Below are 24,890 nucleotides of genomic sequence, written 5' to 3' on the forward strand. Positions count from 1 at the left end.
TGCAGGCTGACCTCGGTCGTCAGGTGAACGGTGTTTCCTCCGACACATTGCTGCGGCTGGCTTCCGGGTTAAGTCCATTGATGACGTTGTCCCCACAGTGACCATACGTACATATCCCAACCAGAAGCCATGGATTACAGGCAACATCCACACCGAGCTAAAGGCTAGAGCTACCACTTTCAAGGAGTGGGACACTAATCCGGACGCTTATAAGAAATCTCGCTATGCCCTCCGACGAACCATCATACAGGCAAAGCGTCAATACAGGACTAAGATTGAATCCTACTACACCGGCTCTGATGCTCGTCGGATGTGGCAGGCCTTGCAAACTATTACGGACTACAAAGGGACACCCAGCCGCGAGCTGCCCAGTGACGTACCAGACGGGCTAAATGCCTTTTATGCTTGCTTTGAGGCAAGCAACGCTGAAGCATGCATGAGAGCACCAGCTGTTCCGGACGGCTGTGTGATCACGCTCTCCGTAACTGATGTGAGCAAGACCTTTAAACAGGTCAACATTCACAAGGCCGGGGGGCCAGACAGATTACCAGGACGTGTACTCAGAGCATGCGCGGACCAACTGGCAAGTGTCTTCACTGATATTTTCAACCTCTCCCTGACCGAGTCTGTAATACCTACATGTTTCAAGCAGACCACCATAGTCCCTGTGCCCAAGAAAGCGAAGTTAACCTGCCTAAATGACTACCGACCCGTAGCGCTCACGTCAATAGCCATGAAGTGCTTTGAAAGGCTGGTCATGGCTCACATCAACACCATCATCCCGGAAACCCTAGACCCACTCCAATTCGCATACCGCCCGAACAGATCCACAGATACCGCAATCTCAATCGCCCTCCACACTGCCCTTTCCCACCTGGACAAAATGAACGCCTATCTGAGAATGCTGTTCATTGACTACAGCTCAGTGTTCAACACCATAGTGCCCACAAAGCTCATCACTAAGCTAAGGACCCTGGGACTAAACACCTCCCTCTGCAACTGGATCCTGGACTTCCTGACGGGCGGTCCCCAGGTGGTAAGGGTAGGCAACAACACATCTGCCACGCTGATCCTCAACACGGGGGCCCCTCGAGTGCGTGCTTAGTCCCCTCCTGTTCTCCCTGTTCATCCACGATTGCGTGGCCAAGCACGACTCCATCACCATCATTAAGTTTGCTGATGACAACAGTGGTAGGCCTGATCACTGACAACGATGAGACAGCCTATAGGGAGGAGGTCAGAGACTTGGCAGTGTGGTGCCAGGACAACAACCTCTCCCTCAATGTTGACCAAGACAAAGGAGCTGATCGGGGACTACAGGAAAAGGAGGGCCGAACACTTCCCCATTCACATCGACAGGGCTGTAGTGGAGCGGGTTCAGAGTTTCAAGTTCCTTGGTGTCCACATCACCAATAAACTATAATGGTCCAAACCCACCAAGACAGTTATGAAGAGGGCACGACAATGCCTTTTCCACCTAAGGAGACTGAAAAGATTTGGCATGGGTCCGCAGATCCTCAATGTTCTACAGCTGCACCATCGAGAGCATCCTGACCGGTTGCATCACCACCACCGTAAGGCGCTACAGAGGGTAGGCCAAACTTCCTGTCATCCAGGGTCGATATACTAGGCGGTGTCAGAGGAAGGCCCAAAAAATTGTCAGACTCCAGCCACCCAAGTCATAGACTGTTCTCTCTGCTACCGTACGGCAAGCGGTACCGGAGTGCCAAGTCTAGGTCCAAAAGGCTCCTTTACAGCTTCTACCCACAAGCCATAAGACTGCTGAACAATTAATGAAATGGCCACCCGGACTATTTATATTGACCCCCCCCCCGTTGTTTATCATCTATTCAAAATCACTTTACCCCTACCTACATGTACAAATTACCTCAACTAACCTGTACCCCAGCACATTGACTCGGTACCGGTACCCCCTGTATATGGTAGTCCCCTGTAGCTCAGTTGGTAGAGCATGCCGCTTGCAACGCCAGGGTTGTGGGTTCGTTTCCCATGGGGGGCCAGTATGAAAAATGTATGCACTCACTAACTGTAAGTCGCTCTGTATAAGAGCGTCTGCTAAATGACTAAAATGTAAATATATAACCTCGTTATTGTTATTTTATTGTTAGTTTTTATTGAATACAAATTTTTCTGAAAACTTTCTTGAACTGCATTGTTGGTTAAGGGCTTGGAAGTAAGCATTTCACGGTAAGGTCTACACCTGTTGTAGTCAGCGCATATGAAACAAAAATTGATTTGACATTTTTCTATTCACTATATTGGGGGATCCTATTTTCTGCTAACAATGCCTGCAGTACCACGGTCTGCCTTGAACTTCTATGGCTTCAATCAGAGGGGGCAGTCCGTTCTCCCCTGCATGCACCATGTCATACTTTGTTTATGCTCCCCAAGCAAAAAATGCATATGAACAAGTGATTAGGGATTAGTTGAATTTGAGCTGAGAGTAGTTCAAATGTATATTATGGTCAATTAATCAATGGCTGTGAATATTGGTGATTTATGATTCTTCTTATAATAACAACGATTGTCAGAGGATTTGAACTGCAAGTTCCAACAAAATCACCTATATTCACAACGGCCCTATTTTGTGCCGAGCGTGGTTCCCTTAGTATTGGTTCACAAAATTCGAAAAGTATTTGTATTTTGGAACTAGATGTTCATACACGTTTGAGGACGTTACAGCATATCGCACCCACCTGCTCTAACTGTTATTACCATCCTCTATCCCTACGTTGGTTTTAGGTGGTTTTAACAACCAATTGGTATACTATGTTCAAGATTAGTAAATTCAACACTGACAGGACCTGGTGCCAGAACTACATTCCTGGAGTGAAAAGTAACACAGCAGGGTTGACTTGCATACAATGCCAAGAGAACTTTGAATTGATGTCTCAACTATCCTCAATTGGTCTTAATGCATTTGAAGCTAATAACTCCCTCTCATATCGTTGTCCTATTACAGGAGCGGAGCCACAAGTCCTACCGGCCCCTGACAGTGCTCACCTTCCGTCTGAACTATCAATTCAGTGAGCTGAGTTCTGCATCCTACCACCTGCTCAACGTGGGGCTGCATTCTGTGGTGTGTGTTCTCTTTCTGAGGTTCTGCCGGCTGTTCCTGGACAAGACCTCCAGCTTGGTGGCGGCCCTGCTGTTCGCTGTTCACCCCATCCACACAGAGGCCGTAAGTCTGCTGTTCTAGGATCAGATTAACTCTCTGCTGTTCACCCCATCCACACGAAGGCTGTAAGTCTGCTCATACTGTAGGCACAGATCTAGGATAATCTTAAGGTTTTAATGTCACATGCACAAGTGTAGTGAAATACCTTTCTTGCCAGCTCCAAACCCAAAAATGCAGTAATCAATATCAATACGAAGCACTAAAAATAACATAAGGTAGAACAAATCACACGAGAAATAGAAATAAGGAGAAGGAGAAAGTAAGAAGCTATATACAGGGTCAGTTCCAATACCATATTTACAATGTGCAGGGATACTGGAGTGGTAGAGGTAGAGGGGTAAGGTGACTAGGCATCAGGATATATGATAAACAGAGTAGCAGCAGTGTAAATTATTGTGTGTGTGTATAGAGTCAGTATAAATGTGTGAGTGTGTAGATGTTACAGGCTTTGGTTTTTCCATTTATATTTCGAGGTTGGACATTAGCACGTTGGGCGCACCGATTGATGTCACCTCGTTAGTTAGTATGTTTTACACCTGTGCTGGTTTGTCATGTCGTTAGTCAGAAGGCGGTTCACCTGTGTTGCAGTTGACTTGAGAGATGTGGAGGGTAAACACCTTCAGTTGGCTCTCCCTATTTAAGTTCTAAAAAAGCAATCCATTATCTGATCTTGCCTGTTTTTGTTTCACTCCACTTTTTGGTTAGCTTCCTGTTTTTAAGTTTGATGTGGGTTTTTATTTTGTTTGCCACTTCTTGGGCAAGTTTAGTGGGTGCTCATGGTGGTTGTCGTTTATGTCCCAGTTGTTGTTGCTTTCATTGGACACCCCCATGAGTGTCTTTCAGAACCCCTCCTAAAACTCCACCTGTTTTGTTTTGGCTGTTGTCAGTGACTCTTTGTTAGTTCCCCCTTCTGTTTGAGCAACATTTTTGATTTTCTTGCTGGGGAACGTAACAAAATGGCGGCTCGTCCGGGATCTTGTTTCCCAGGAGTATGGTAGTCGCTCTAATCCCCAACTCTGAAGCTCTGCTGTGCCCAGATATTTGAGTGTTCAAAAGACACTTTTGTGGTAGTTTGTCACTGACATCCACCCTGAGGGTTATAAGAAAATGGTGCCGACATAGAGGGCTGCCTTGCTTCTAGCTCTTAGGAAACTTTGCAGTATTTTATTTTTTTATGTATTATTTCTTACGTTATTAGCCCAGCAAATTGTTTGTGTTATTACATACAGCCGGGAAGAACTATTGGATATCAGAGCGGCGGTAACTCACCAGCACTACGACCAGGAATACGACTTTCTTTGTTTGCACCCCCCAGAGCAATTGAACTGATTCCAGAGGCTGACCCAAAAATACGCCGGAGGAGATGTACTCGAAGCAGCCTTTTAGTCCGACTAAGGAGGCGTGCACGCAACCCACCGCTTCCGAGTATATTACTCGCTAATGTTCAATATCTGGATAATAAAGTTGAGGAGCTCAGGGTGAGGGTTACTTTCCAGAGAGACATCAGGGATTGTAACATACTCTGTTTCACGGAAACATGGCTCTCTAGGGATATACTGTCTGAGTCGGTCCAGCCAGTTGGGTTCTCAGTTCATCGCGCAGACAGGAATAAATATCTCTCCGGGAAGCAGAAGGGCGGAGGTGTTTGTTTTATGATTAACGACTCGTGGTGTAATTGTGATAACATACAGGAACTCAAGTCCTTTTGTTCACCTGACCTAGAATACCTCACAATCAAATGCCGACCGAATTATCTCCCAAGATAATTTTCTTTGGTTATTGTTACAGCCATGTATATACCCCCTCAAGCCGATACCAAGACGGCCCTCAAAGAACTTCACTGGACTTTATGCAAACTGTAAAGCACATATCCTGAGGCTGCATTTATTGTAGCTGGGGATTTTAACAAAGCAAATTTGAGGAAAAGGTTGCAGAAGTTCCATCAACACATCGACTGTAGTACTCGCACTGCTAAAACACTTGACCACTGCTACTCCAACTTTCGGGATGCATACAAGGCCCTCCCCCGTCCTCCATATGGCAAATCTGACCACGACTCCATTTTGCTCCTCCCTTCCTATAGGCAGAAACTCAAACAGGAAGTACCCATGCTAAGGACTATTCAACGCTGGTCTGACCAATCGGAATCCACGCTTCAAGATTGTTTTGATCATGCGGACTGCGATATGTTCCGGGTAGCTTCAGAGAATAATTTGTATTTGTATTTTTTTGTATTTCAATCAATTCAATCAATTTTATTTTATATAGCCCTTCTTACATCAGCTAATATCTCGAAGTGCTGTACAGAAACCCAGCCTAAAACCCCAAACAGCTAGTAATGCAGGTGTAGAAGCACGGTGGCTAGGAAAAACTCCCTAGAAAGGCGAAAGCCTAGGAAGAAACCTAGAGAGGAACCAGGCTATGAGGGGTGGCCAGTCCTCTTCTGGCTGTGCCGGGTGGAGATTATAACAGAACCATGCCAAGATGTTCAAAAATGTTCATAAGTGACAAGCATGGTCAAATAATAATCAGGAATAAATCTCAGTTGGCTTTTCATAGCCGATCATTAAGAGTTGAAAACAGCAGGTCTGGGACAGGTAGGGGTTCCATAACCGCAGGCAGAACAGTTGAAACTGGAATAGCAGCAAGGCCAGGCGGACTGGGGACAGCAAGGAGTCACCACGGCCGGTAGTCCCGACGTATGGTCCTAGGGCTCAGGTCTCTCAGTTGGCTTTTCATAGCCGATCATTAAAGAGTTGAAAACAGCAGGTCTGGGACAGGTAGGGGGTTTCGTAGCCGCAGGCAGAACAGTTGAAACTGGAATAGCAGCAAGGCCAGGCGGACTGGGGACAGCAAGGTGTCATCATGCCCGGTAGTCCTGACGTATGGTCCTAGGGCTCAGGTTCTCAGAGAGAAAGAGAGAACGAGAGAATTAGAGAGAGCATACTTAAATTCACACAGGACACTGGATAAGACAGGAGAAGTACTCCAGGTATAACCAACTAACCCCAGCCCCCGACACATAAACTACTGCAGCATAAATACTGGAGGCTGAGACAGGAGCGGTCCGGAGACACTGTGGCCCCATCCGAAGAAACCCCGGACAGGGCCAAACAGGAAGGATATAACCCCACCCACTCCGCCAAAGCACAGCCCCCCGCACCACTAGAGGGATATCCCCAACCACCAACTTACAATCCTGAGACAAGGCCGAGTATAGCCCACAGAGGTCTCCACCACAGCACAAACCAAGGGGGGCGCCAACCCAGACAGGAAGATCACGTCAGTAACTCAACCCACTCAAGTGACGCACCCCTCCCAGGGACGGCATGAAAGAGCACCAGCAAGCCAGTGACTCAGCCCCTGCAACAGGGTTAGAGGCAGAGAACCCCAGTGGAGAGGGGAACCGGCCCGGCAGAGACAGCAAGGGCTGTTCGTTGCTCCAGCCTTTCCGTTCACCTTCACACTCCTGGGCCAGACTACACTCAATCATATGACCTACTGAAGAGATAAGTCTTCAGTAAAGACTTAAAGGTTGAGACCGAGTCTGCGTCTCTCACATGGGTAGGCAGACTGTTCCATAAAAATGGAGATCTATAGGAGAAAGCCCTGCCTCCCGCTGTTTGCTTAGAAATTCTAGGGACAATTAGGAGGCCTGCGTCTTGTGACCGTAGCGTACGTATTGGTATGTACGGCAGGACCAACTCGGAAAGATAGGTAGGAGCAAGCCCATGTAACGCTTTATAGGTTAACAGTAAAACCTTGAAATCAGCCCTTGCCTTAACAGGAAGCCAGTGTAGGGAAGCTAGCACTGGAGTAATATGATCAAATTTCTTGGTTCTAGTCAGGATTCTAGCAGCCGTATTTAGCACTAACTGAAGTTTATTTAGTGCTTTATCCGGGTAGCCGGAAAATAGAGCATTGCAGTAGTCTAACCTAGAAGTAACAAATGCATGGATTAATTTTTCTGCATCATTTTTGGACAGAAAATTTCTGATTTTTGCAATGTTACGTAGATGGAAAAAAGCTGTCCTTGAAACAGTCTTGATATGTTCGTCAAAAAGAGAGATCAGGGTCAAGAGTAACACCGAGGTCCTTCACAGTTTTATTTGAGACGACTTTACAACCATCTAGATGAATTGTCAGATTTAACAGAAGATCTCTTTGTTTCTTGGGACCTAGAACAAGCATCTCTGTTTTGTCCGAGTTTAAAAGTAAAAAGTTTTCAGCCATCCACTTCCTTATGTCTGAAACACAGGCTTCTAGCGAGGGCAATTTTGGGGCTTCACCATGTTTCATTGAAATGTACAGCTGTGTGTCATCCGCATAGCAGTGAAAGTTAACATTATGTTTTCGAATAACATCCCCAAGAGGTAAAATATATAGTGAAAACAATAGTGGTCCTAAAACGGAACCTTGAGGAACACCGAAATGTACAGTTGATTTGTCGGAGGACAGACCATTCACAGAGACAAACTGATATCTTTCCGACAGGTAGGATCTAAACCAGGCCAGAACTTGTCCGTGTAGACCAATTTGGGTTTCCAGTCTCTCCAAAAGAATGTGGTGATCGATGGTGTCAAAGGCAGCACTAAGGTCTAGTAGCACGAGGACAGATGCAGAGCCTCGGTCTGACGCCATTAAAAGGTCATTTACCACCTTCACAAGTGCAGTCTCAGTGCTATGATGGGGTCTAAAACCAGACTGAAGCATTTCGTATACATTGTTTGTCTTCAGAAAGGCAGTGAGTTGCTGCGCAACAGCTTTTTCTAAAATTTTTGAGAGGAATGGAAGATTCGATATAGGCCGATAGTTTTTTATATTTTCCGGGTCAAGGTTTGGCTTTTCAAGAGAGGCTTTATCACTGCCACTTTTAGTGAGTTTGGTACACATCCGGTGGATAGAGAGCTGTTTATTATGTTCAACATAGGAGGGCCAAGCACAGGAAGCAGCTCCTTCAGCAGTTTAGTAGGAATAGGATCCAGTATGCAGCTTGAAGGTTTAGAGGCCATGATTATTTTCATCATTGTGTCAAGAGATATAGTACTAAAACACTTAAGTGTCTCTCCCGATCCCAGGCCCTCGCAGAAATCTGTGCAGATCCAGGACAGCTAAGCCCTGGAGGAATACGCAGATTCAAAGAGGAGTCCGTAATTTGCTTTCTAATGGTCATGATCTTTTCCTCAAAGAAGTTCATGAATTTATCACTGCTGAAGTGAAAGCCATCCTCTCTTGGGGAATGCTGCTTTTTAGTTAGCTTTGCAACAGTATCAAAAAGAAATTTTGGATTGTTCTTATTTTCCTCAATTAAGTTGGAAAAGTAGGATGATCGAGCAGCAGTGAGGGCTCTTCGGTACTGCACGGTACTGTCTTTCCAAGCTAGTCGGAAGACTTCCAGTTTGGTGTGGCGCCATTTCCGTTCCAATTTCCTGGAAGCTTGCTTCAAAGCTCGGGTATTTTCTGTATACCAGGGAGCTAGTTTCTTATGACAAATGTTTTTCGTTTTTAGGGGTGCAACTGCATCTAGGGTATTGCGCAAGGTTAAATTGAGTTCCTCAGTTAAGTGGTTAACTGATTTTTGTCCTCTGACGTCCTTGGGTAGGCAGAAGGAGTCTGGAAGGGCATCAATGAATTTTTGTGTTGTTTGAGAATTTATAGCACGACTTTTGATGCTCCTTGGTTGGGGTCTGAGCAGATTATTTGTTGCGATTGCAAATGTAATAAAATGGTGGTCCGATATTTATGATGGATCCCCATTAGCTGCTGCTAAGGCAGCAGCTACTCTTCCTGGGGTCCAGAATAATATCGACGTATATACTGATACGGTGACTGCGTTTATCAGGAAGTGTATAGGATATGTTGTACCCACTGTGACTATTAAAACCTACCCTAACCAGAAACCGTGGATAGATGGCAGCATTCGCGCAAAACTGAATGCGTGAACCACCACATTTAACCATGGCAAGATGACTGGGAATATGGCAGAATACAAACAGTGCAGTTATGCCCTCCGCAAGGCAATCAAACAGGCAAAACGTTAGTATAGGGACAAAGTGGAGTGGCAATTCAACGGCTCAGACACGAGATGTATGTGGCAGGGTCTACAGACAATCACGGACTACAAAAGGAAAACCAGCCACGTCGCAGACGCCGACGTCTTGCTTCCGGACAAGCTAAACACCTTCTTCACCCGCTTTGGGGATAATACAGTGCCACTGACGTGGCCCGCTACCAAGGACTGTGGGCTCTCCTTTTCCGTGGCCGACGTGAGTAAGACATTTAAGCGTGTTAACCCTCGCAAGGCTGCCGGCCCAGATGGCATCCCTAGGCGTGTCCTCAGAGCATGCATGCGCAGACCAGCTGGCTGGTGTGTTTACGGACATATTAATTCCAGTCTGCTGTCCCCACATGCTTCAAGATGGCCACCATTGTCCCTGTACCCAAGAAAGCAAAAGGTAACTGAACTAAATGACAATCGCCCCGTAGCACTCACTTCTGTCATCATGAAGGGCTTTGAGACTAGTCCAGGATCATATCACCTCTACCTTACCTGCCACCCTAGACCCGCTTCAATTTGCTTACCTCCCCAATAGATCCACAGACGACGCAATCGCCATCACACTGCCCTATCCCATCTGGACAAGAGGAATACCTACAGTTGAAGTCGGAAGTTTACATACACCTTAGCCAAATACATTTAAACTCAGTTTTTCACAATTCCTGACATTTAATCCTAGTAAAGATTCCCTGTTTTAGGTCAGTTAGAATCACCATTTTATTTTAAGAATGTGAAATGTCAGACTAATAGTAGAGAATTATTTATTTCAGCTTTTATCACATTCCCAGTGGGTCAGAAGTTTACATACACTCAATTAGTATTTGGTATTATTGCCTTTAAATTGTTTAACTTGGGTCAACTTTCGGGTAGCCTTCCACAAGCTTCCCACAATAAGTTGGGAGAATGTTGGCCCATTCCTCCTAACAGAGCTGATGTAACTGAGTCAGGTTTGTAGGCCTCCTTGCTCGCACACGCTTTTTCAGTTCTGCCCACAAATATTCTATAGGATTGAGGTCAGGGCTTTGTGATGGCCACTCCAATACCTTGACTTTGTTGTCCTTAAGCCATTTTGCCACAACTTTGGAAGTATGTTTGGGGTCATTGTCCATTTGGAAGACCCATTTGCGACCAAGCTTTAACTTCCTGACTGACGTCTTGAGATGTTGCTTCAATATATCCACATCATTTTCCTTCCTCATGATGCAATCGATTTTGTGAAGTACACCAGTCCCTCCTGCAGCAAAGCACCCCTACAGCATGATGCTGCCACCCCCGTGCTTCACGGTTGGGATGGTGTTCTTCGGCTTGCAAGCAACCCCCTTTTTCCTCCAAACATAACGATGGTCATTATTGCCAAACAGTTCTATTTTTGTTTAATCAGACCAGAGGACATTTCTCCAAAAAGTACGATCTTTGTCCCCATGTGCAGTTGCAAACCATAGTCTGGCTTTTTTATGGCGTTTTGGAGCAGTGGCTTCTTCCTTGCTGAGCGGCCTTTCAGGTTATGTTGATATAGGACTTGTTTTACTGTGGATATAGATACTTTTGTACCTGTTGCCTCCAGCATCTTCACAGGGACCTTTGCTGTTGTCCTGGGATTGATTTGCACTTTTCGCACCAAAGCACGTTAATCTCTAGGAGACAGAACGCGTCTCTTCCTGAGCGGTATGACGGCTGCGTGGTCCGATAGTATTTATACTTGCGTACTATTGTTTGTACAGATGAACGTGGTACCTTCAGGCGTTTGGAAATTGCTCCCAAGGATGAACCAGACTTTTCTTTTTCTGAGGTCTTGGCTGATTATTTTTTATTTTCCCATGATGTCAAGCAGAGAGGCACTGAGTTTGAAGGTAGGCCTTGAAATACATCCACAGGTACACCTCCAATTGACTCAAATGATGTCAATTAGCCTATCAGAAGCTTCTAAAGCCATGACATCATTTTCTGGATTTTTCCAAGCTGTTTAAAGGCACCATCAACTTAGTGTATGTAAACGTCTGACACACTGGAATTGTGATACAGTGAATTATAAGTGAAATCATCTCTCTGTAAAGAATTGTTGGAAAAATTGCTTGTGTCATGCACAAAGTAAATGTCCTAACCGACTTGCCAAAACTATAGTTTGTTAACAAGACATTTGTAGAGTGGTTGAAAAACTAGTTTTAATGACTCCAACCTAAGTGTATGTAAACTTCCGACTTCAACTGTTCATTGACTATAGCTCAGCATTCAACACCATAGTACCCTCCAAGCTCATCATTAAGCTCAAGGCCTTGAGTCTGAACCCTGCCCTGTGCAACTGGGTCCTGGACTTCCTGACGGACCAACCCCAGGTGGTGAAGGTAGGAAACAACACCTCCACTTCGCTGAACCTCAACACTGAGGCCCCACAAGGGTTCGTGCTCAGCCCCCTCCTGTACTCCCTGTTCACCCATGACTGCGTGTCCAAGCATGCCTCCAACTCAATCATCAAGTTTGCAGGCGACACAACAGTAGTAGGTTTGATTACCAACAATTACGAGACAGCCTACAAGGAGGAGGTAAGGGCTCTGGGAGTGTGGTGCCAGGAAAATAACCTCTCACTCAACGTCAACAAAACAAAGGAGATGATCGTGGACTTCAGGAAACAGCAGAGGGAACACCCCCCTATCTACATCGACGGGACCGCAGTGGAGAAGGTGGAAAGCTTCAAGTTCCTCGACGTACACATCACTGACAAACTGAAATGGTCCACCCACACAGACAGGACCTCAGGAGTCTGAAGAAATTTGTCTTGGCACCTAAAACCCTCACAAACTGTTACAGATGCACAATTGAGAGCATCCTGTCAGGCTGTATCACCTCCTGGTACGGGAACTGCACCACCCGCAACCCAGGGCTCTCCAGAGGGTGGTGCGGTCTGCCCAACGCATCACCGGGGGCAAACTACCAGCCCTCCAGGACACCTACAGCACCCGATGGGGGGGGGGGGAGGGGTAAAAATCAAACGTAACAGTCAGTATCTGGTGGGGCCACCAGCTGCATTAAGTACTGCAGTGCATCTCCTCCTCATTGACTGCACCAGATTTGCCAGTTCTTGCTGTGAGTTGTTACCCCACTCTTCCACCAAGGCACCTGCAAGTTCGCAGACATTTCTGGGGTGAATGGCCCTAGCCCTCACCCTCCGATCCAACAGGTCCCAGACGTGCTCAATGGGATTGAGATCCGGGCTCTTCGCTGGCCATGGAAGAACACTGACATTCCTGTCTTGCAGGAAATCACGCACAGAACGAGCAGTATGGCTGGTGGCATTGTCATGCTGGAGGGTCATGTCAGGATGAGCCTGCAGGAAGGGTACCACATGAGGGAGGAGGATGCCTTCCCTGTAACGCACACCGTTGAGATTGCCTGCAATGACCACAAGCTCAGTCCGATGATGCTGTGACACACCACCCCAGACCATGACGGACCCTCCACCTCCAAACCGATCCCGCTCCAGAGTACAGGTCTCGGTGTAACTCTCATTCCTTCGACGATAAACGCGAATCTGACCATCACCCCTGGTGAAACAAAACCGCGACTCGTCAGTGAAGAGCACTTTTTGCCAGTCCTGTCTTGTCCAGCGACGGTGGGTTTGTGCCCATAGGTGACATTGTTGCCGGTGATGTCTGGTGAGGACCTGCCTTACAACAGGCCTACAAGCCCTCAGTCCAGCCTCTCTCAGCCTATTGCGGACAGTCTGAGCACTGATGGAGGGATTGTGCGTTCCTGGTGTAACTCGGGCAGTTGTTATTGCCATCCTGTACCTGTCCTGCATGTTTGATGTTCGGATGTACCTATCCTGTGCAGGTGTTGTTAGACGTGGTCTGCTACTGCGAGGACGATCAGCTGTCCGTCCTGTCTCCCTGTAGTGCTGTCTTAGGCGTCTCACAGTACGGACATTGCAATTTATTGCCCTGGCCACATCTGCAGTCCTCATGCCTCCTTGCAGCATGCCTAAGGCACATTCACGCAGATGAGCAGGGACCCTGGGCATCTTTCTTTTGGTGTTTTTCAGAGTCAGTAGAAAGGCCTCCAGATATTTGGTCACTGCTCCTCCAAAGTGTTCTTGTGGGACAAGTTCAGAAAGTGTACATCGCTTTATCTCTTGAACAGAGCTCAGATTATGACACTGTTAAAGCTGCTATCCTTCGGGTTTACGAGTTGGTCCCAGAGGCATACAGACAACAGTTCCGTAAATTAGAAAACAGAATCACAAAGCCATGTTGAGTTTGCGAGGGAACAAGCATGTCTTTTTGATCGGTGGTGTGGTTCTCAAGAGGTCAAGGACCTTGAGGATTTAAAGACACTCATACTTCTCGAGCAGTTCAAGAATTGCCTTCACAAAAGGGTTGCTACCTACATTAATGAGCACAAGGATCTCACTCTTGAGAAAGCTGCAGTCCTTGCAGATGAGTTTGTGTTGACACATAAAACTACCTTCTAGGGTTGGGCGGTATCCAGATTTTCATACCGTCCTTCTCTCACCCTGAGATTTACGGTATTACCGTTTTAGTACACAAGGGGGTGCCAAAAACCGCATAAAAGCTCATTGGGCGTCTATTACCAAAATGCTAACAAAATTAGCACAAGGAATAGCGAATCTCCATGGCGGCTGCTAGCTAAATATGCTAACGAGCGCAAACAAATATAAACAAATTGCAAGGACATGCAATCCAGCTCATAAAGTTATACATACAGTGCATTTGGAAAGTATTGAGACCCCTTCCCTTTTTCCACAATTTGTTACGTTACAGCCTTGTTCTAAAATGGATTAAATAATACTTTTTCCTCAGCAATCTACACACACTACCCCATAATGACAAAGTGAAAACAGGTTTTTAGAAATTTTTGCAAATGTATAAAAAACAGAAATTACCTTATTTACATAAGTATTCAGACCATTTGCTATGAGACTGGAAATTGAGTTCAGGTGCATCCTGTTTCCATTGATCATCCTTGATGTTTCTACAACTTGATTGGAGTCCACCTGTGGTAAATTAAATTGCTTGAACATGATTTGGAAAGACACACACATGTCTATATAAGGTCCCACAGTTGACAGTGCATGTCAGAGCAAAAACCAAGCCATGAGGTCGAAGGAATTGTACGTAGAGCTTCGAGACAGGATTGTGTCGAGCCACAGATCTGGGGAAGGGTACCAAAAAATGTCTGCAGCATTGAAGGTCCCCAAGAACACAGTGGCCTCCATCATTCTTAAATGGAAGAAGTTTGGAACCACCAAGACTCTTCCTAGAGCTGGCCGCCCGGCCAAACGGAGCAATCAGGGGAGAAGGGCCTTGGACAGAGAGGTGACCAAGAACCCGATGCTCACTCTGACAGAGCTCCAGAGTTCCTCTGTGGAGATGGGAGAACCTTCCAGGAGGACAACAATCTCTGCAGCACTCCACCAATCAGGCCTTTATGGTAGAGTGGCCAGACGGAAGCCACTCCTCAGTAAAAGGCACATGACAGCCCACTTGGAGTTTGCCAAAAGGCACCTAAATGACTCTGACCATGAAAAACAATATTCTCTGGTCTGATGAAACCAAGATTGAACTCTTTGTTCTGAATGCCAAGCGTCACGTCTAGAGGAAACCTGGCACCATCCCTACGGTGAAGCATGGTGGTAGCAGCATCATGCTGTGGGGATGTTTTTCAGCGGCAGGGACTGGGAGACTAGTCAGGATCAAGGAAAAGATGAACTGAGCAAAGTACAGAGAGATCCTTGATGAAACCTGCTCCAGAGCGCTCAGGACCTCAGACTGGGACAAAGGTTCACCTTCCAACAGGACAACGACCCTAAGCACAAAGCCAAGACAATGCAGGAGTGGCTTCGGGACATGTCTCAATGTCCTTGAGTGTCCCAGCCAGAGCCCGGACTTGAACCCGATCGAACATCTCTGGAGAGACTTGAAGCGACGCTCCCCATCCAACCTGACGGTGCTTGAGAGGATCTGCAGAGAAGAATGGGAGAAACTCCCCAAATACAGGTGTGCCAAGCTTGTAGCGTCATACCCAAGAAGACTCGAGGCTGTAATCGCTGCCATAGATGCTTCAACAAAGTACTGAGTGAAGGATCTGAATGCTTATGTAAATGTGACATTTGCAAAAACCTTTTTTTGCTATGTTATAATGGGGTATTGTGTGTAGATAGATGAGGGGGAAAAAAACTATTTAATCCATTTTAGAATAAGGCTATAACGTAAATTTTTTTGGAAAAAGTAAAGGGGTCTGAATACTTTCCGAAGGTAGGGTCTCCTGAATTTCATTTTTGTTGAGTTTGGACATTTACAAGCAGATGTGAACGAGAGACATTGTGAAAATGTACAATGTTTTTACGCATGCTTGTCTGAAGGAAGAACAGTACTGGCTCTCCAGCAGCATGTCTTCACGCTGTGTCTGTGTGGAGTCTGAAGTCATTAGGGCAACGGGCCTGCCTGCTCTGCTTGGAGAAGAGGGAGGAGGAGCAGACTGCTGAGAATGAAGAGGAGAAAAAACTCAAGGAGATCAAGATGGCAGCTGTACAGATACAGTGGGGGGAAAAAAGTATTTAGTCAGCCACCAATTGTGCAAGTTCTCCCACTTAAAAAGATGAGAGAGGCCTGTAATTTTCATCATAGGTACACGTCAACTATGACAGACAAAATGAGAAAAAAATTCCAGAAAATCACATTGTAGGATTTTTAATGAATTTATTTGCAAATTATGGTGGAAAATAAGTATTTGGTCAATAACAAAAGTTTCTCAATACTTTGTTATATACCCTTTGTTGGCAATGACACAGGTCAAACGTTTTCTGTAAGTCTTCACAAGGTTTTCACACACTGTTGCTGGTATTTTGGCCCATTCCTCCATGCAGATCTCCTCTAGAGCAGTGATGTTTTGGGGCTGTCGCTGGGCAACACAGACTTTCAACTCCCTCCAAAATTCTCTATGGGGTTAAGATCTGGAGACTGGCTAGGCCACTCCAGGACCTTGAAATGCTTCTTACGAAGCCACTCCTTCTTTGCCCGGGCGGTGTGTTTGGGATCATTGTCATGCTGAAAGACCCAGCCACGTTTCATCTTCAATGCCCTTGCTGATGGAAGGAGGTTTTCACTCAAAATCTCACGATACATGGCCCCATTCATTCTTTCCTTTACACGGATCAGTCGTCCTGGTCCCTTTGCAGAAAAACAGCCCCAAAGCATGATGTTTCCACCCCCATGCTTCACAGTAGGTAAGGTGTTCTTTGGATGCAACTCAGCATTCTTTGTCCTCCAAACACGATCGAGTTGAGTTTTTACCAAAAAGTTCTATTTTGGTTTCATCTGACCATATGACATTCTCCCAATCCTCTTCTGGATCATCCAAATGCACTCTAGCAAACTTCAGACGGGCCTGGACATGTACTGGCTTAAGCAGGGGGACACGTCTGGCACTGCAGGATTTGAGTCCCTAGCGGCATAGTGTGTTACTGATGGTAGGCTTTGTTACTTTGGTCCCAGCTCTCTGCAGGTCATTCACTAGGTCCCCCCGTGTGGTTCTGGGATTTTTGCTCACCGTTCTTGTGATCATTTTGACCCCACGGGGTGAGATCTTGCATGGAGCCCCAGATCGAGGGAGATTATCAGTGGTCTTGTATGTCTTCCATTTCCTAATAATTGCTCCCACAGTTGATTTCTTCAAACCAAGCTGCTTACCTATTGCAGATTCAGTCTTCCCAGCCTGGTGCAGGTCTACAATTTTGTTTCTGGTGTCCTTTGACAGCTCTTTGGTCTTGGCCATAGTGGAGTTTGGAGTGTGACTGTTTGAGGTTGTGGACAGGTGTCTTTTATACTGATAACAAGTTCAAACAGGTGCCATTAATACAGGTACCAGTGGAGGACAGAGGAGCCTCTTAAAGAAGAAGTTACAGGTCTGTGAGAGCCAGAAATCTTGCTTGTTTGTAGGTGACCAAATACTTATTTTCCACCATAATTTGCAAATAAATTCATAAAAAATCCTACAATGTGATTTTCTGGATTTTTTTTCCTCAATTTGTCTGTCATAGTTGACGTGTACCTCTGATGAATTACAGGCCTCTCTCATCTTTTTAAGTGGGAGAACTTGCACAATTGGTGGCTGACTAAATACTTTTTTCCCCCACTGTAACTCATCCAAAGGGCTTTGACTTCTCAAACACGGCAGAAAGCTAACACAATATGATGCCACCTCACCTTATTAATTCAGCCACTTACTTAGATAGTAAGTTAAACTTAGGGGTCATGTTAATGCAGAATTCTGCGTTTTTCAGGCAGGAAAGAAAGGTAAAACGCATTAGAAATATTGTGCTGCGTTTTGTAGATGCATATCTAAAAAGCTTCTTATTGTAATTTCTGCTCTGCATCAGACTGTTGTGCTTCAGTTGCACTTCTAAACTCGGATGAGATTTCACCAACGGGCATTCTATCATCACAAGCAGGCATTCTATCAACAGACAGCGCTCTAATGTATGTGTAGCTACCTTTCACTGGTCATTTTCTCGGTCTAGCCAGCCTATTTATCTCCAGTAAAATGCAAGATTGAACTTTAAGCAAAACGTTACGAAATGTAGCTGTCGACATCATTTCTGTGATAGGCCTAAACATTAGAAATATGATGGCCATGCATCATTTTATTTATTTATATATATATATATATATATATATATATATATATATATATATATATATATAATATACACACAGTGGGGAGAACAAGTATTTGATACACTGCCAATTTTGCAGGTTTTCCTACTTACAAAGCATGTAGAGATCTGTAATTTTTATCATAGGTACACTTCAACTGTGAGAGACGGAATCTAAAACAAAAATCCAGAAAATCACATTGTATGATTTTTAAGTAATTAATTTGCATTTTATTGCATGACATAAGTATTTGATTCATCAGAAAAGCAGAACTTAATATTTGGTACAGAAACCTTTGTTTGCAATTACAGAGATCATACGTTTCCTGTAGGTCTTGACCAGGTTTGCACACACTGCAGCAGGGATTTTGGCCCACTCCTCCATACAGACCTTCTCCAGATCCTTCAGGTTTCGGGGCTGTCGCTGGGCGATACGGACTTTCAGCTCCCTCCAAAGATTTTCTATTGGGTTCAGGTCTGGAGACTGGCTAGGCCACTCCAGGACTTTGAGATGCTTCTTACGGAGCCACTCCTTAGTTGCCCTGGCTGTGTGTTTCGGGTCATTGTCATGCTGGAAGACCCAGCCACGACCCATCTTCAATGCTCTTACTGAGGGAAGGAGGTTGTTGGCCAAGATCTCGCGATACATGGCCCCATCCATCCTCCCCTCAATACGGTGCAGTTGTCCTGTCCCCTTTGCAGAAAAGCATCCCCAAAGAATGATGTTTCCACCTCCATGCTTCACGGTTGGGATGGTGTTCTTGGGGTTGTACTCATCCTTCTTCTTCCTCCAAACACGGCGAGTGGAGTTTAGACCAAAAAGCTCTATTTTTGTCTCATCAGACCACATGACCTTCTCCCATTCCTCCTCTGGATCATCCAGATGGTCATTGGCAAACTTCAGACGGGCCTGGACATGCGCTGGCTTGAGCAGGGGGGACCTTGCGTGCGCTGCAGGATTTTAATCCATGACGGCGTAGTGTGTTACTAATGGTTTTCTTTGAGACTGTGGTCCCAGCTCTCTTCAGGTCATTGACCAGGTCCTGCCGTGTAGTTCTGGGCTGATCCCTCACCTTCCTCATGATCATTGATGCCCCACGAGGTGAGATCTTGCATGGAGCCCCAGACCGAGGGTGATTGACCGTCATGTTGAACTTCTTCAATTTTCTAGTAATTGCGCCAACAGTTGTTGCCTTCTCACCAAGCTGCTTGCCTATTGTCCTGTAGCCCATCCCAGCCTTGTGCAGGTCTACAATTTTATCCCTGATGTCCTTACACAGCTCTCTGGTCTTGACCATTGTTGGAGTCTGTTTGAGTGTGTGGACAGGTCTTTTTATACAGGTAACGAGTTCAAACAGGTGCAGTTAATACAGGTAATGAGTGGAGAACAGGAGGGCTTCTTAAAGAAAAACTAACAACAGGTCTGTGAGAGCCGGAATTCTTACTGGTTGGTAGGTGATCAAATACTTATGTCATGCAATAAAATGCAAATTAATTACTTAAAAATCATACAATGTGATTTTCTGGATTTTTGTTTTAGATTCCGTCTCTCACAGTTGAAGTGTACCTATGATAAAAATTACAGACCTCTACATGCTTTGTAAGTAGGAAAACCTGCAAAATCGGCAGTGTATCAAATACTTGTTCTCCCCACTGTGTGTATGTGTATATATATATATGTGTGTGTATGATATATATATATATATATATATATATATATATATATATATATATATCACAACATGCAACAATTTCAAAGATTTTATTGAGTCACAGTTCACATAAGGAAAGCAGTCAATTGAAGTAAATAAATTAGTACCTTTAAAAGAAAAGTAGGTTTGTGGATCAGAAAACCAGTCAGTATCTCGTTTGACCACCATTTGCCTCATACAGCACGACACTTCTCCTTTGCATAGAGATGATCAGGCATGCGTGACAGTTGAAAAGGCTGTTGATTGTGGCCTGTGGAATGTTGTCCCTCTCCTCTTCAATGGCTGTACGAAGTTGCTGGATATTGGTGGGAACTGGAAGACACTGTCGTACACGTCAATCCAGAGCATCCCAAACATGCTCAATGGGTGACATGTCTGGTGAGTATGCAGGCCTTGGAAGAACTGGGACATTTTCAGCTTCCAGGAATAGTGTACAAATCCATGCGACATGGGGCTGTGCATTATTTACATTTTAAATTTTCGTCATTTAGCAGACGCTCTTATCCAAAGTTAGTGAGTGCATACATTTTCATATTATCATGCTGAAACATGAGGTGATGGCGAAGGATGAACGGCACAACAATGGGCCTCAGGATCTCGTCACGGTATCTCAGTGCATTCAAATTGCCCTCGATTTAAAATGCAATTGTGTTCATTGTCCGTAGTTTATGCCTGCCCATACCATAACCCCATCACCACCATGGGGCACTCTGTTGACACTGTTGACATCAGCAAACCGCTCGCCCACACAAAGCCATAAACATGGTCTGCAGTTGTGAGGCCGGTTGGATGTACTACCAAATTCTCTAAAACGACGTTGGAGGCAGCTTATGGTAGAGATATTCACTGTCAATTCTCTGGCAACCGCTCTGGTGGACATTCCTGCAGTCAGCTTGCCAATTGCACTCTCCCTCAAAACTGTGACATTATGTTGTGTGACAAAACTGCACATTTTAGAGTGGCCTGTTATTGTCCCCAGCACAGGTGCACCTGTGTAATGATCATGCTGTTTAACCAGCTTCTTGATATATACTACGCCTGTCAGGTGGATTGATTATCTCGGCAAAGGATAAATACATTCTCAGTAACGGGGTTGTAAACAAATTTGTGCACAAAATCTGTGAGAAATAAGCTTTTTGTGCGTATGAACAATTTCGGGGATCTTTATTTCAGCTCATGAAACATGGGACCAACACTTTACATGTTGCGTTTTATATTTTTGTTTAGTGTATTTTCTGCGAAGGAAAGCTATAGTTGCGTGCCGCTGATCACTCTTGGAACAAAAAAAACACTGATTTTTTTTATATAAAATGCGACCGCTGTCAGTACACAGCTGGACTCACCTGCTCCCGCTTTCTCCTGTTGTGCTACTTACAAACACGTGACTGGCTCAACTGTTCTGGGGAACTACTTAAGCTTCATTTTGTTAGTATGGCAGGCCATCTTGGGGTCAACAAGACGTATGACCATATCTTGCGTAACTTATTCTGGGCTGGTCTGAAACAGGATGTTGTTGCTTACTGTAAATCATGTTGTGTTTGACAGAGGTCAGGTAAACCAAATCAAGCTGTACCAGTTGCACCTTTGCTGCCTATTCCTGTTTTTGTCAAACCTTTCAGCAGAGTCTTGGTGGACTATGTTGGTCCTTTGCCTGAAGCAAAGAGTGGTAATCAGTTTCTCTTGACCATCATGTGCACTGCCTCTCGTTTCCATGAGGCCATTCCACTGAGGAAAATCACGGCTCCTAGTATTGAAATTGTTTTCAACGTTTGGACATCCGCAGGTATTGCTATCAGACCAAGGTTCAAATTTCATGTCAAAGGACTTCCAGCAAGTGCTAAAGCAGTTGGGTGTTACTAGGGCTGTGGCGGTCATGACATTTTGTCAGCCGGTGATTGTCAAGCAAATAACTGTCGGTCTCACGGTAATTGACCGTTAATCAACATAAACACATTTAGCATTTCCTGGCTTCCACACATAGCCTACAAGCCATTTTAAAAGTCTAATAAATTAATGTAATATAGCCTACACCTTCACAATAAATCCATTATTTATTTTAGACATGTCTAAAGAAGCATGATATGAAGAAAATGTAGTCTATTTCAAAAGAAAATAATAGCATACTCTGAGTCGTCCTTATGTTAGGTCCTGACGTGGCTATGCCAAATGGCTGTGGGCTATACTAGTTCATTTAGTAGACAAGATTTGCTTATAATTCGGTGGCATTATTTTATAGAATGAAGAATCCAATTGAACAAAGATATGAGGGTGTGCGCACATGTGGCTATTCTGTGTTGAGTGGTTAAAAAATAAATAGGTACTCCTATTTTCTTAATTTAGAGTTATTAATGTAACTTTAGTTCTACAAACATTGGGCTATATGTTTTGATTTTTAATACATTGTAAGGCTGCATGATGAGACTATTGATTTGAAAAAAGTCGCTTGAAAGGCATGAGCTCTGCTTAGTTTTTTGCGCAGCCTGTACACACTCCAATAGTCTCTCATTCAGAATTTGACAAGCAGTTGATAATGCCTCGAATGTCACGGCGGCGTCCACTTTGGCCGTAATGCCCCCTAAATAAATCCATGCCTTTTGCGGCCCTGAGTGTGCTGCGCAATCCGAAGCACCTCTCACTAACATGGCTCTCCGTAGACACATCAAAACGAATACAATTTTATTTGTCACATACACGTGTTTAGCAGATGTTATAGCGGGTGTAGCGAAATGCTTGTGCTTCTAGCTCCGACAGTGCAGTAATATCTAACAAGTAATATCAAAAAATGTTACAACATATACCCAATACACACAAAACTAGTAAGGAAGGGGATTAAAAAATATACACAGTGAGGGGAAAAAAGTATTTGATCCCCTGCTGATTTTGTACGTTTGCCCACTGACAAAGAAATTATCAGTCTATAATTTTAATGGTAGGTTTATTTGAACAGTGAGAGACAGAATAACAACAAAAAAATCCAGAAAAACGCATGTCAAAATTTTTATCAATTCATTTGCATTTTAATGAGGGAAATAAGTATTTGACCCCTCTGCAAAACATGACTTATTACTTGGTGGCAAAACCCTTGTTGGCAATCACAGAGGTCAGACGTTTCTTGTGTGCAAACCTGGTGGCCAACTACATCTCAGGAGGGATTTTGTCCCACTCCTCTTTTGCAGATGTTCTCCAAGTCATTAAGGTTTCGAGGCTGAAGTTTGGCAACTCGAACCTTCAGCTCCCTCCACATATTTTCTATGGGATTAAGGTCTGGAGACTGGGTAGGACACTCCAGGACCTTAATGTGCTTCTTCTTGAGCCACTCCTTTGTTGCCTTGGCCGTGTGTTTTGGGTCATTGTCATGCTGGAATACCCATCCACGACCCATTTTCAATGCCCTGGCTGAGGGAAGGAGGTTCTCACCCAAGATTTGACGGTACATGGCCCTGTCCATCGTCCCTTTGATGTGGTGAAGTTGTCCTGTCCCCTTAGCAGAAAAACACCCCCAAAGCATAATGTTTCCACCTCCATGTTTGACAGTGGGGATGGTGTTCTTGGGGTCATAGGCAGCATTCCTCCTCCAAACACGGCGAGTTGAGTTGATGCCAAAGAATCATTCAGATGTTCATTGGCAAACTTCAGACGGGCATGTATATGTGCTTTCTTGAGCAGGGGGACCTTGCAGGCGCTGCAGGATTTCAGTCGTTCACGGCGTAGTGTGTTACCAATTGTTTTCTTGGTGACTATGGTCCCAGCTGCCTTGAGATCATTGACAAGATCCTCCCGTGTAGTTCTGGGCTGATTACTCACCGTTCTCATGATCATTGCAACTCCACGAGGTGAGATCTTGCATGGAGCCCCAGGCCGAGGGAGATTGACAGTTATTTTGTGTTTCTTCCATTTGCGAATAATCGCACCAACTGTTGTCACCTTCTCACCAAGCTGCTTGGCGATGGTCCTGTAGCCCATTCCAGCTTTGTTTAGGTCTACAATCTTGTCTCTGACATCCTTGGAGAGCTCTTTGGTCTTGGCCATGGTGGAGAGTTTGGAATCTGATTGATTGATTGCTTCTGTGGGCAGGTGTCTTCTATACAGGTAACAAGCTGAGATTAGGAGCACTCCCTTTAAGAGTGTGCTCCTAATCTCAGCTCGTTACCTGTATAAAATACACCTGGGAGCCAGAAATATTTCTGATTGAGAGGGGGTCAAATACTTATTTCCCTCATTAAAATGCAAATCAATTTATAACATTTTTGACATGCGTTTTTCTGGATGTTTTTGTTGTTATTCTGTCTCTCACTTTTCAAATAAACCTACCATTAAAATTATAGACTGATCATTTCTTTGTCTGTGGGCAAATGTACAATATCAGCAGGGGATCAAATACTTTTTTCCCTCACTCTACATATATGGACAAGCAATGACAGAGCGGCATGGACTAAGATGCAGTAGAATATTATTGAATAGAATGCAGTGTATACAGTGGAAGTCGGAAGTTTACATACACTTAGGTTGGAGTCATTAAAACTCGTTTTTTTCAACCACTCCACAAATTTCTTGTTAACAAACTATAGTTTTGGCAAGTCGGTTAGGACATGTACTTTGTGCATGACACAAGTCATTTTTCCAACAATTGTTTACAGACAGATTATTTCAATTATAATTCACTGTATCACAATTCCAGTGGGTCAGAAGTTTACATACACTAAGTTGACTGTGCCTTTAAACAGCTTGGAAAATTCCAGAAAATGATGTCATGGCTTTAGAAGCTTCTGATAGGCTAATTGACATCATTTGAGTCAATTAGAGGTGTACTTGTGGATGTATTTCAAGGCCTACCTTCAAACTCAGTGCCTCTTAGCGTGACGTCATGGGAAAATCAAAAGAAATTAGCCAAGACCTCAGAAAAGAAATTGTAGACCTTCACAAGTCTGGTTCATCCTTGGGAGCAATTTCCAAACGCCTGAAGGTACCACGTTCATCTGTACAAACAATAGTACGCAAGTATAAACACCATGGGACCACGCAGCCGTCATACTGCTCAGGAAGGAGACGCGTTCTGTCTCCTAGAGATGAACGTACTTTGGTGCGAAAAGTGCATATAAATCCCAGAACAACAGCAAAGGACCTTGTGAAGATGCTGGAGGAAACAGGTACAAAAGTATCTATATCCACAGTAAAACAAGTCCTATATCGACATAACCTGAAAGGCCGCTCAGCAAGGAAGAAGCCACTGCTCCAAAACCGCCATAAAAAAGC

The 24,890-nt window shown here is 44.7% G+C and overlaps 1 protein-coding gene across 1 annotated transcript in view; it reads left to right on the plus strand.

Moving 5' to 3' along the window:
• The window catches only part of tmtc3 (transmembrane O-mannosyltransferase targeting cadherins 3), a 134,494-nt gene that overhangs the window by 4,810 nt on the left and 104,794 nt on the right, over window positions 1–24,890 (plus strand). The window contains exon 3 of the mRNA XM_041837034.1: window positions 2,984–3,202. Within this exon, the coding sequence (XP_041692968.1) occupies window positions 2,984–3,202 (219 nt within the window). The remainder of the gene's footprint in view (window positions 1–2,983; window positions 3,203–24,890) is intronic.

This window comes from Coregonus clupeaformis, chromosome 19 (assembly GCF_020615455.1).
Source record: "Coregonus clupeaformis isolate EN_2021a chromosome 19, ASM2061545v1, whole genome shotgun sequence".
Taxonomy (NCBI): Eukaryota; Metazoa; Chordata; class Actinopteri; order Salmoniformes; family Salmonidae; genus Coregonus; species Coregonus clupeaformis.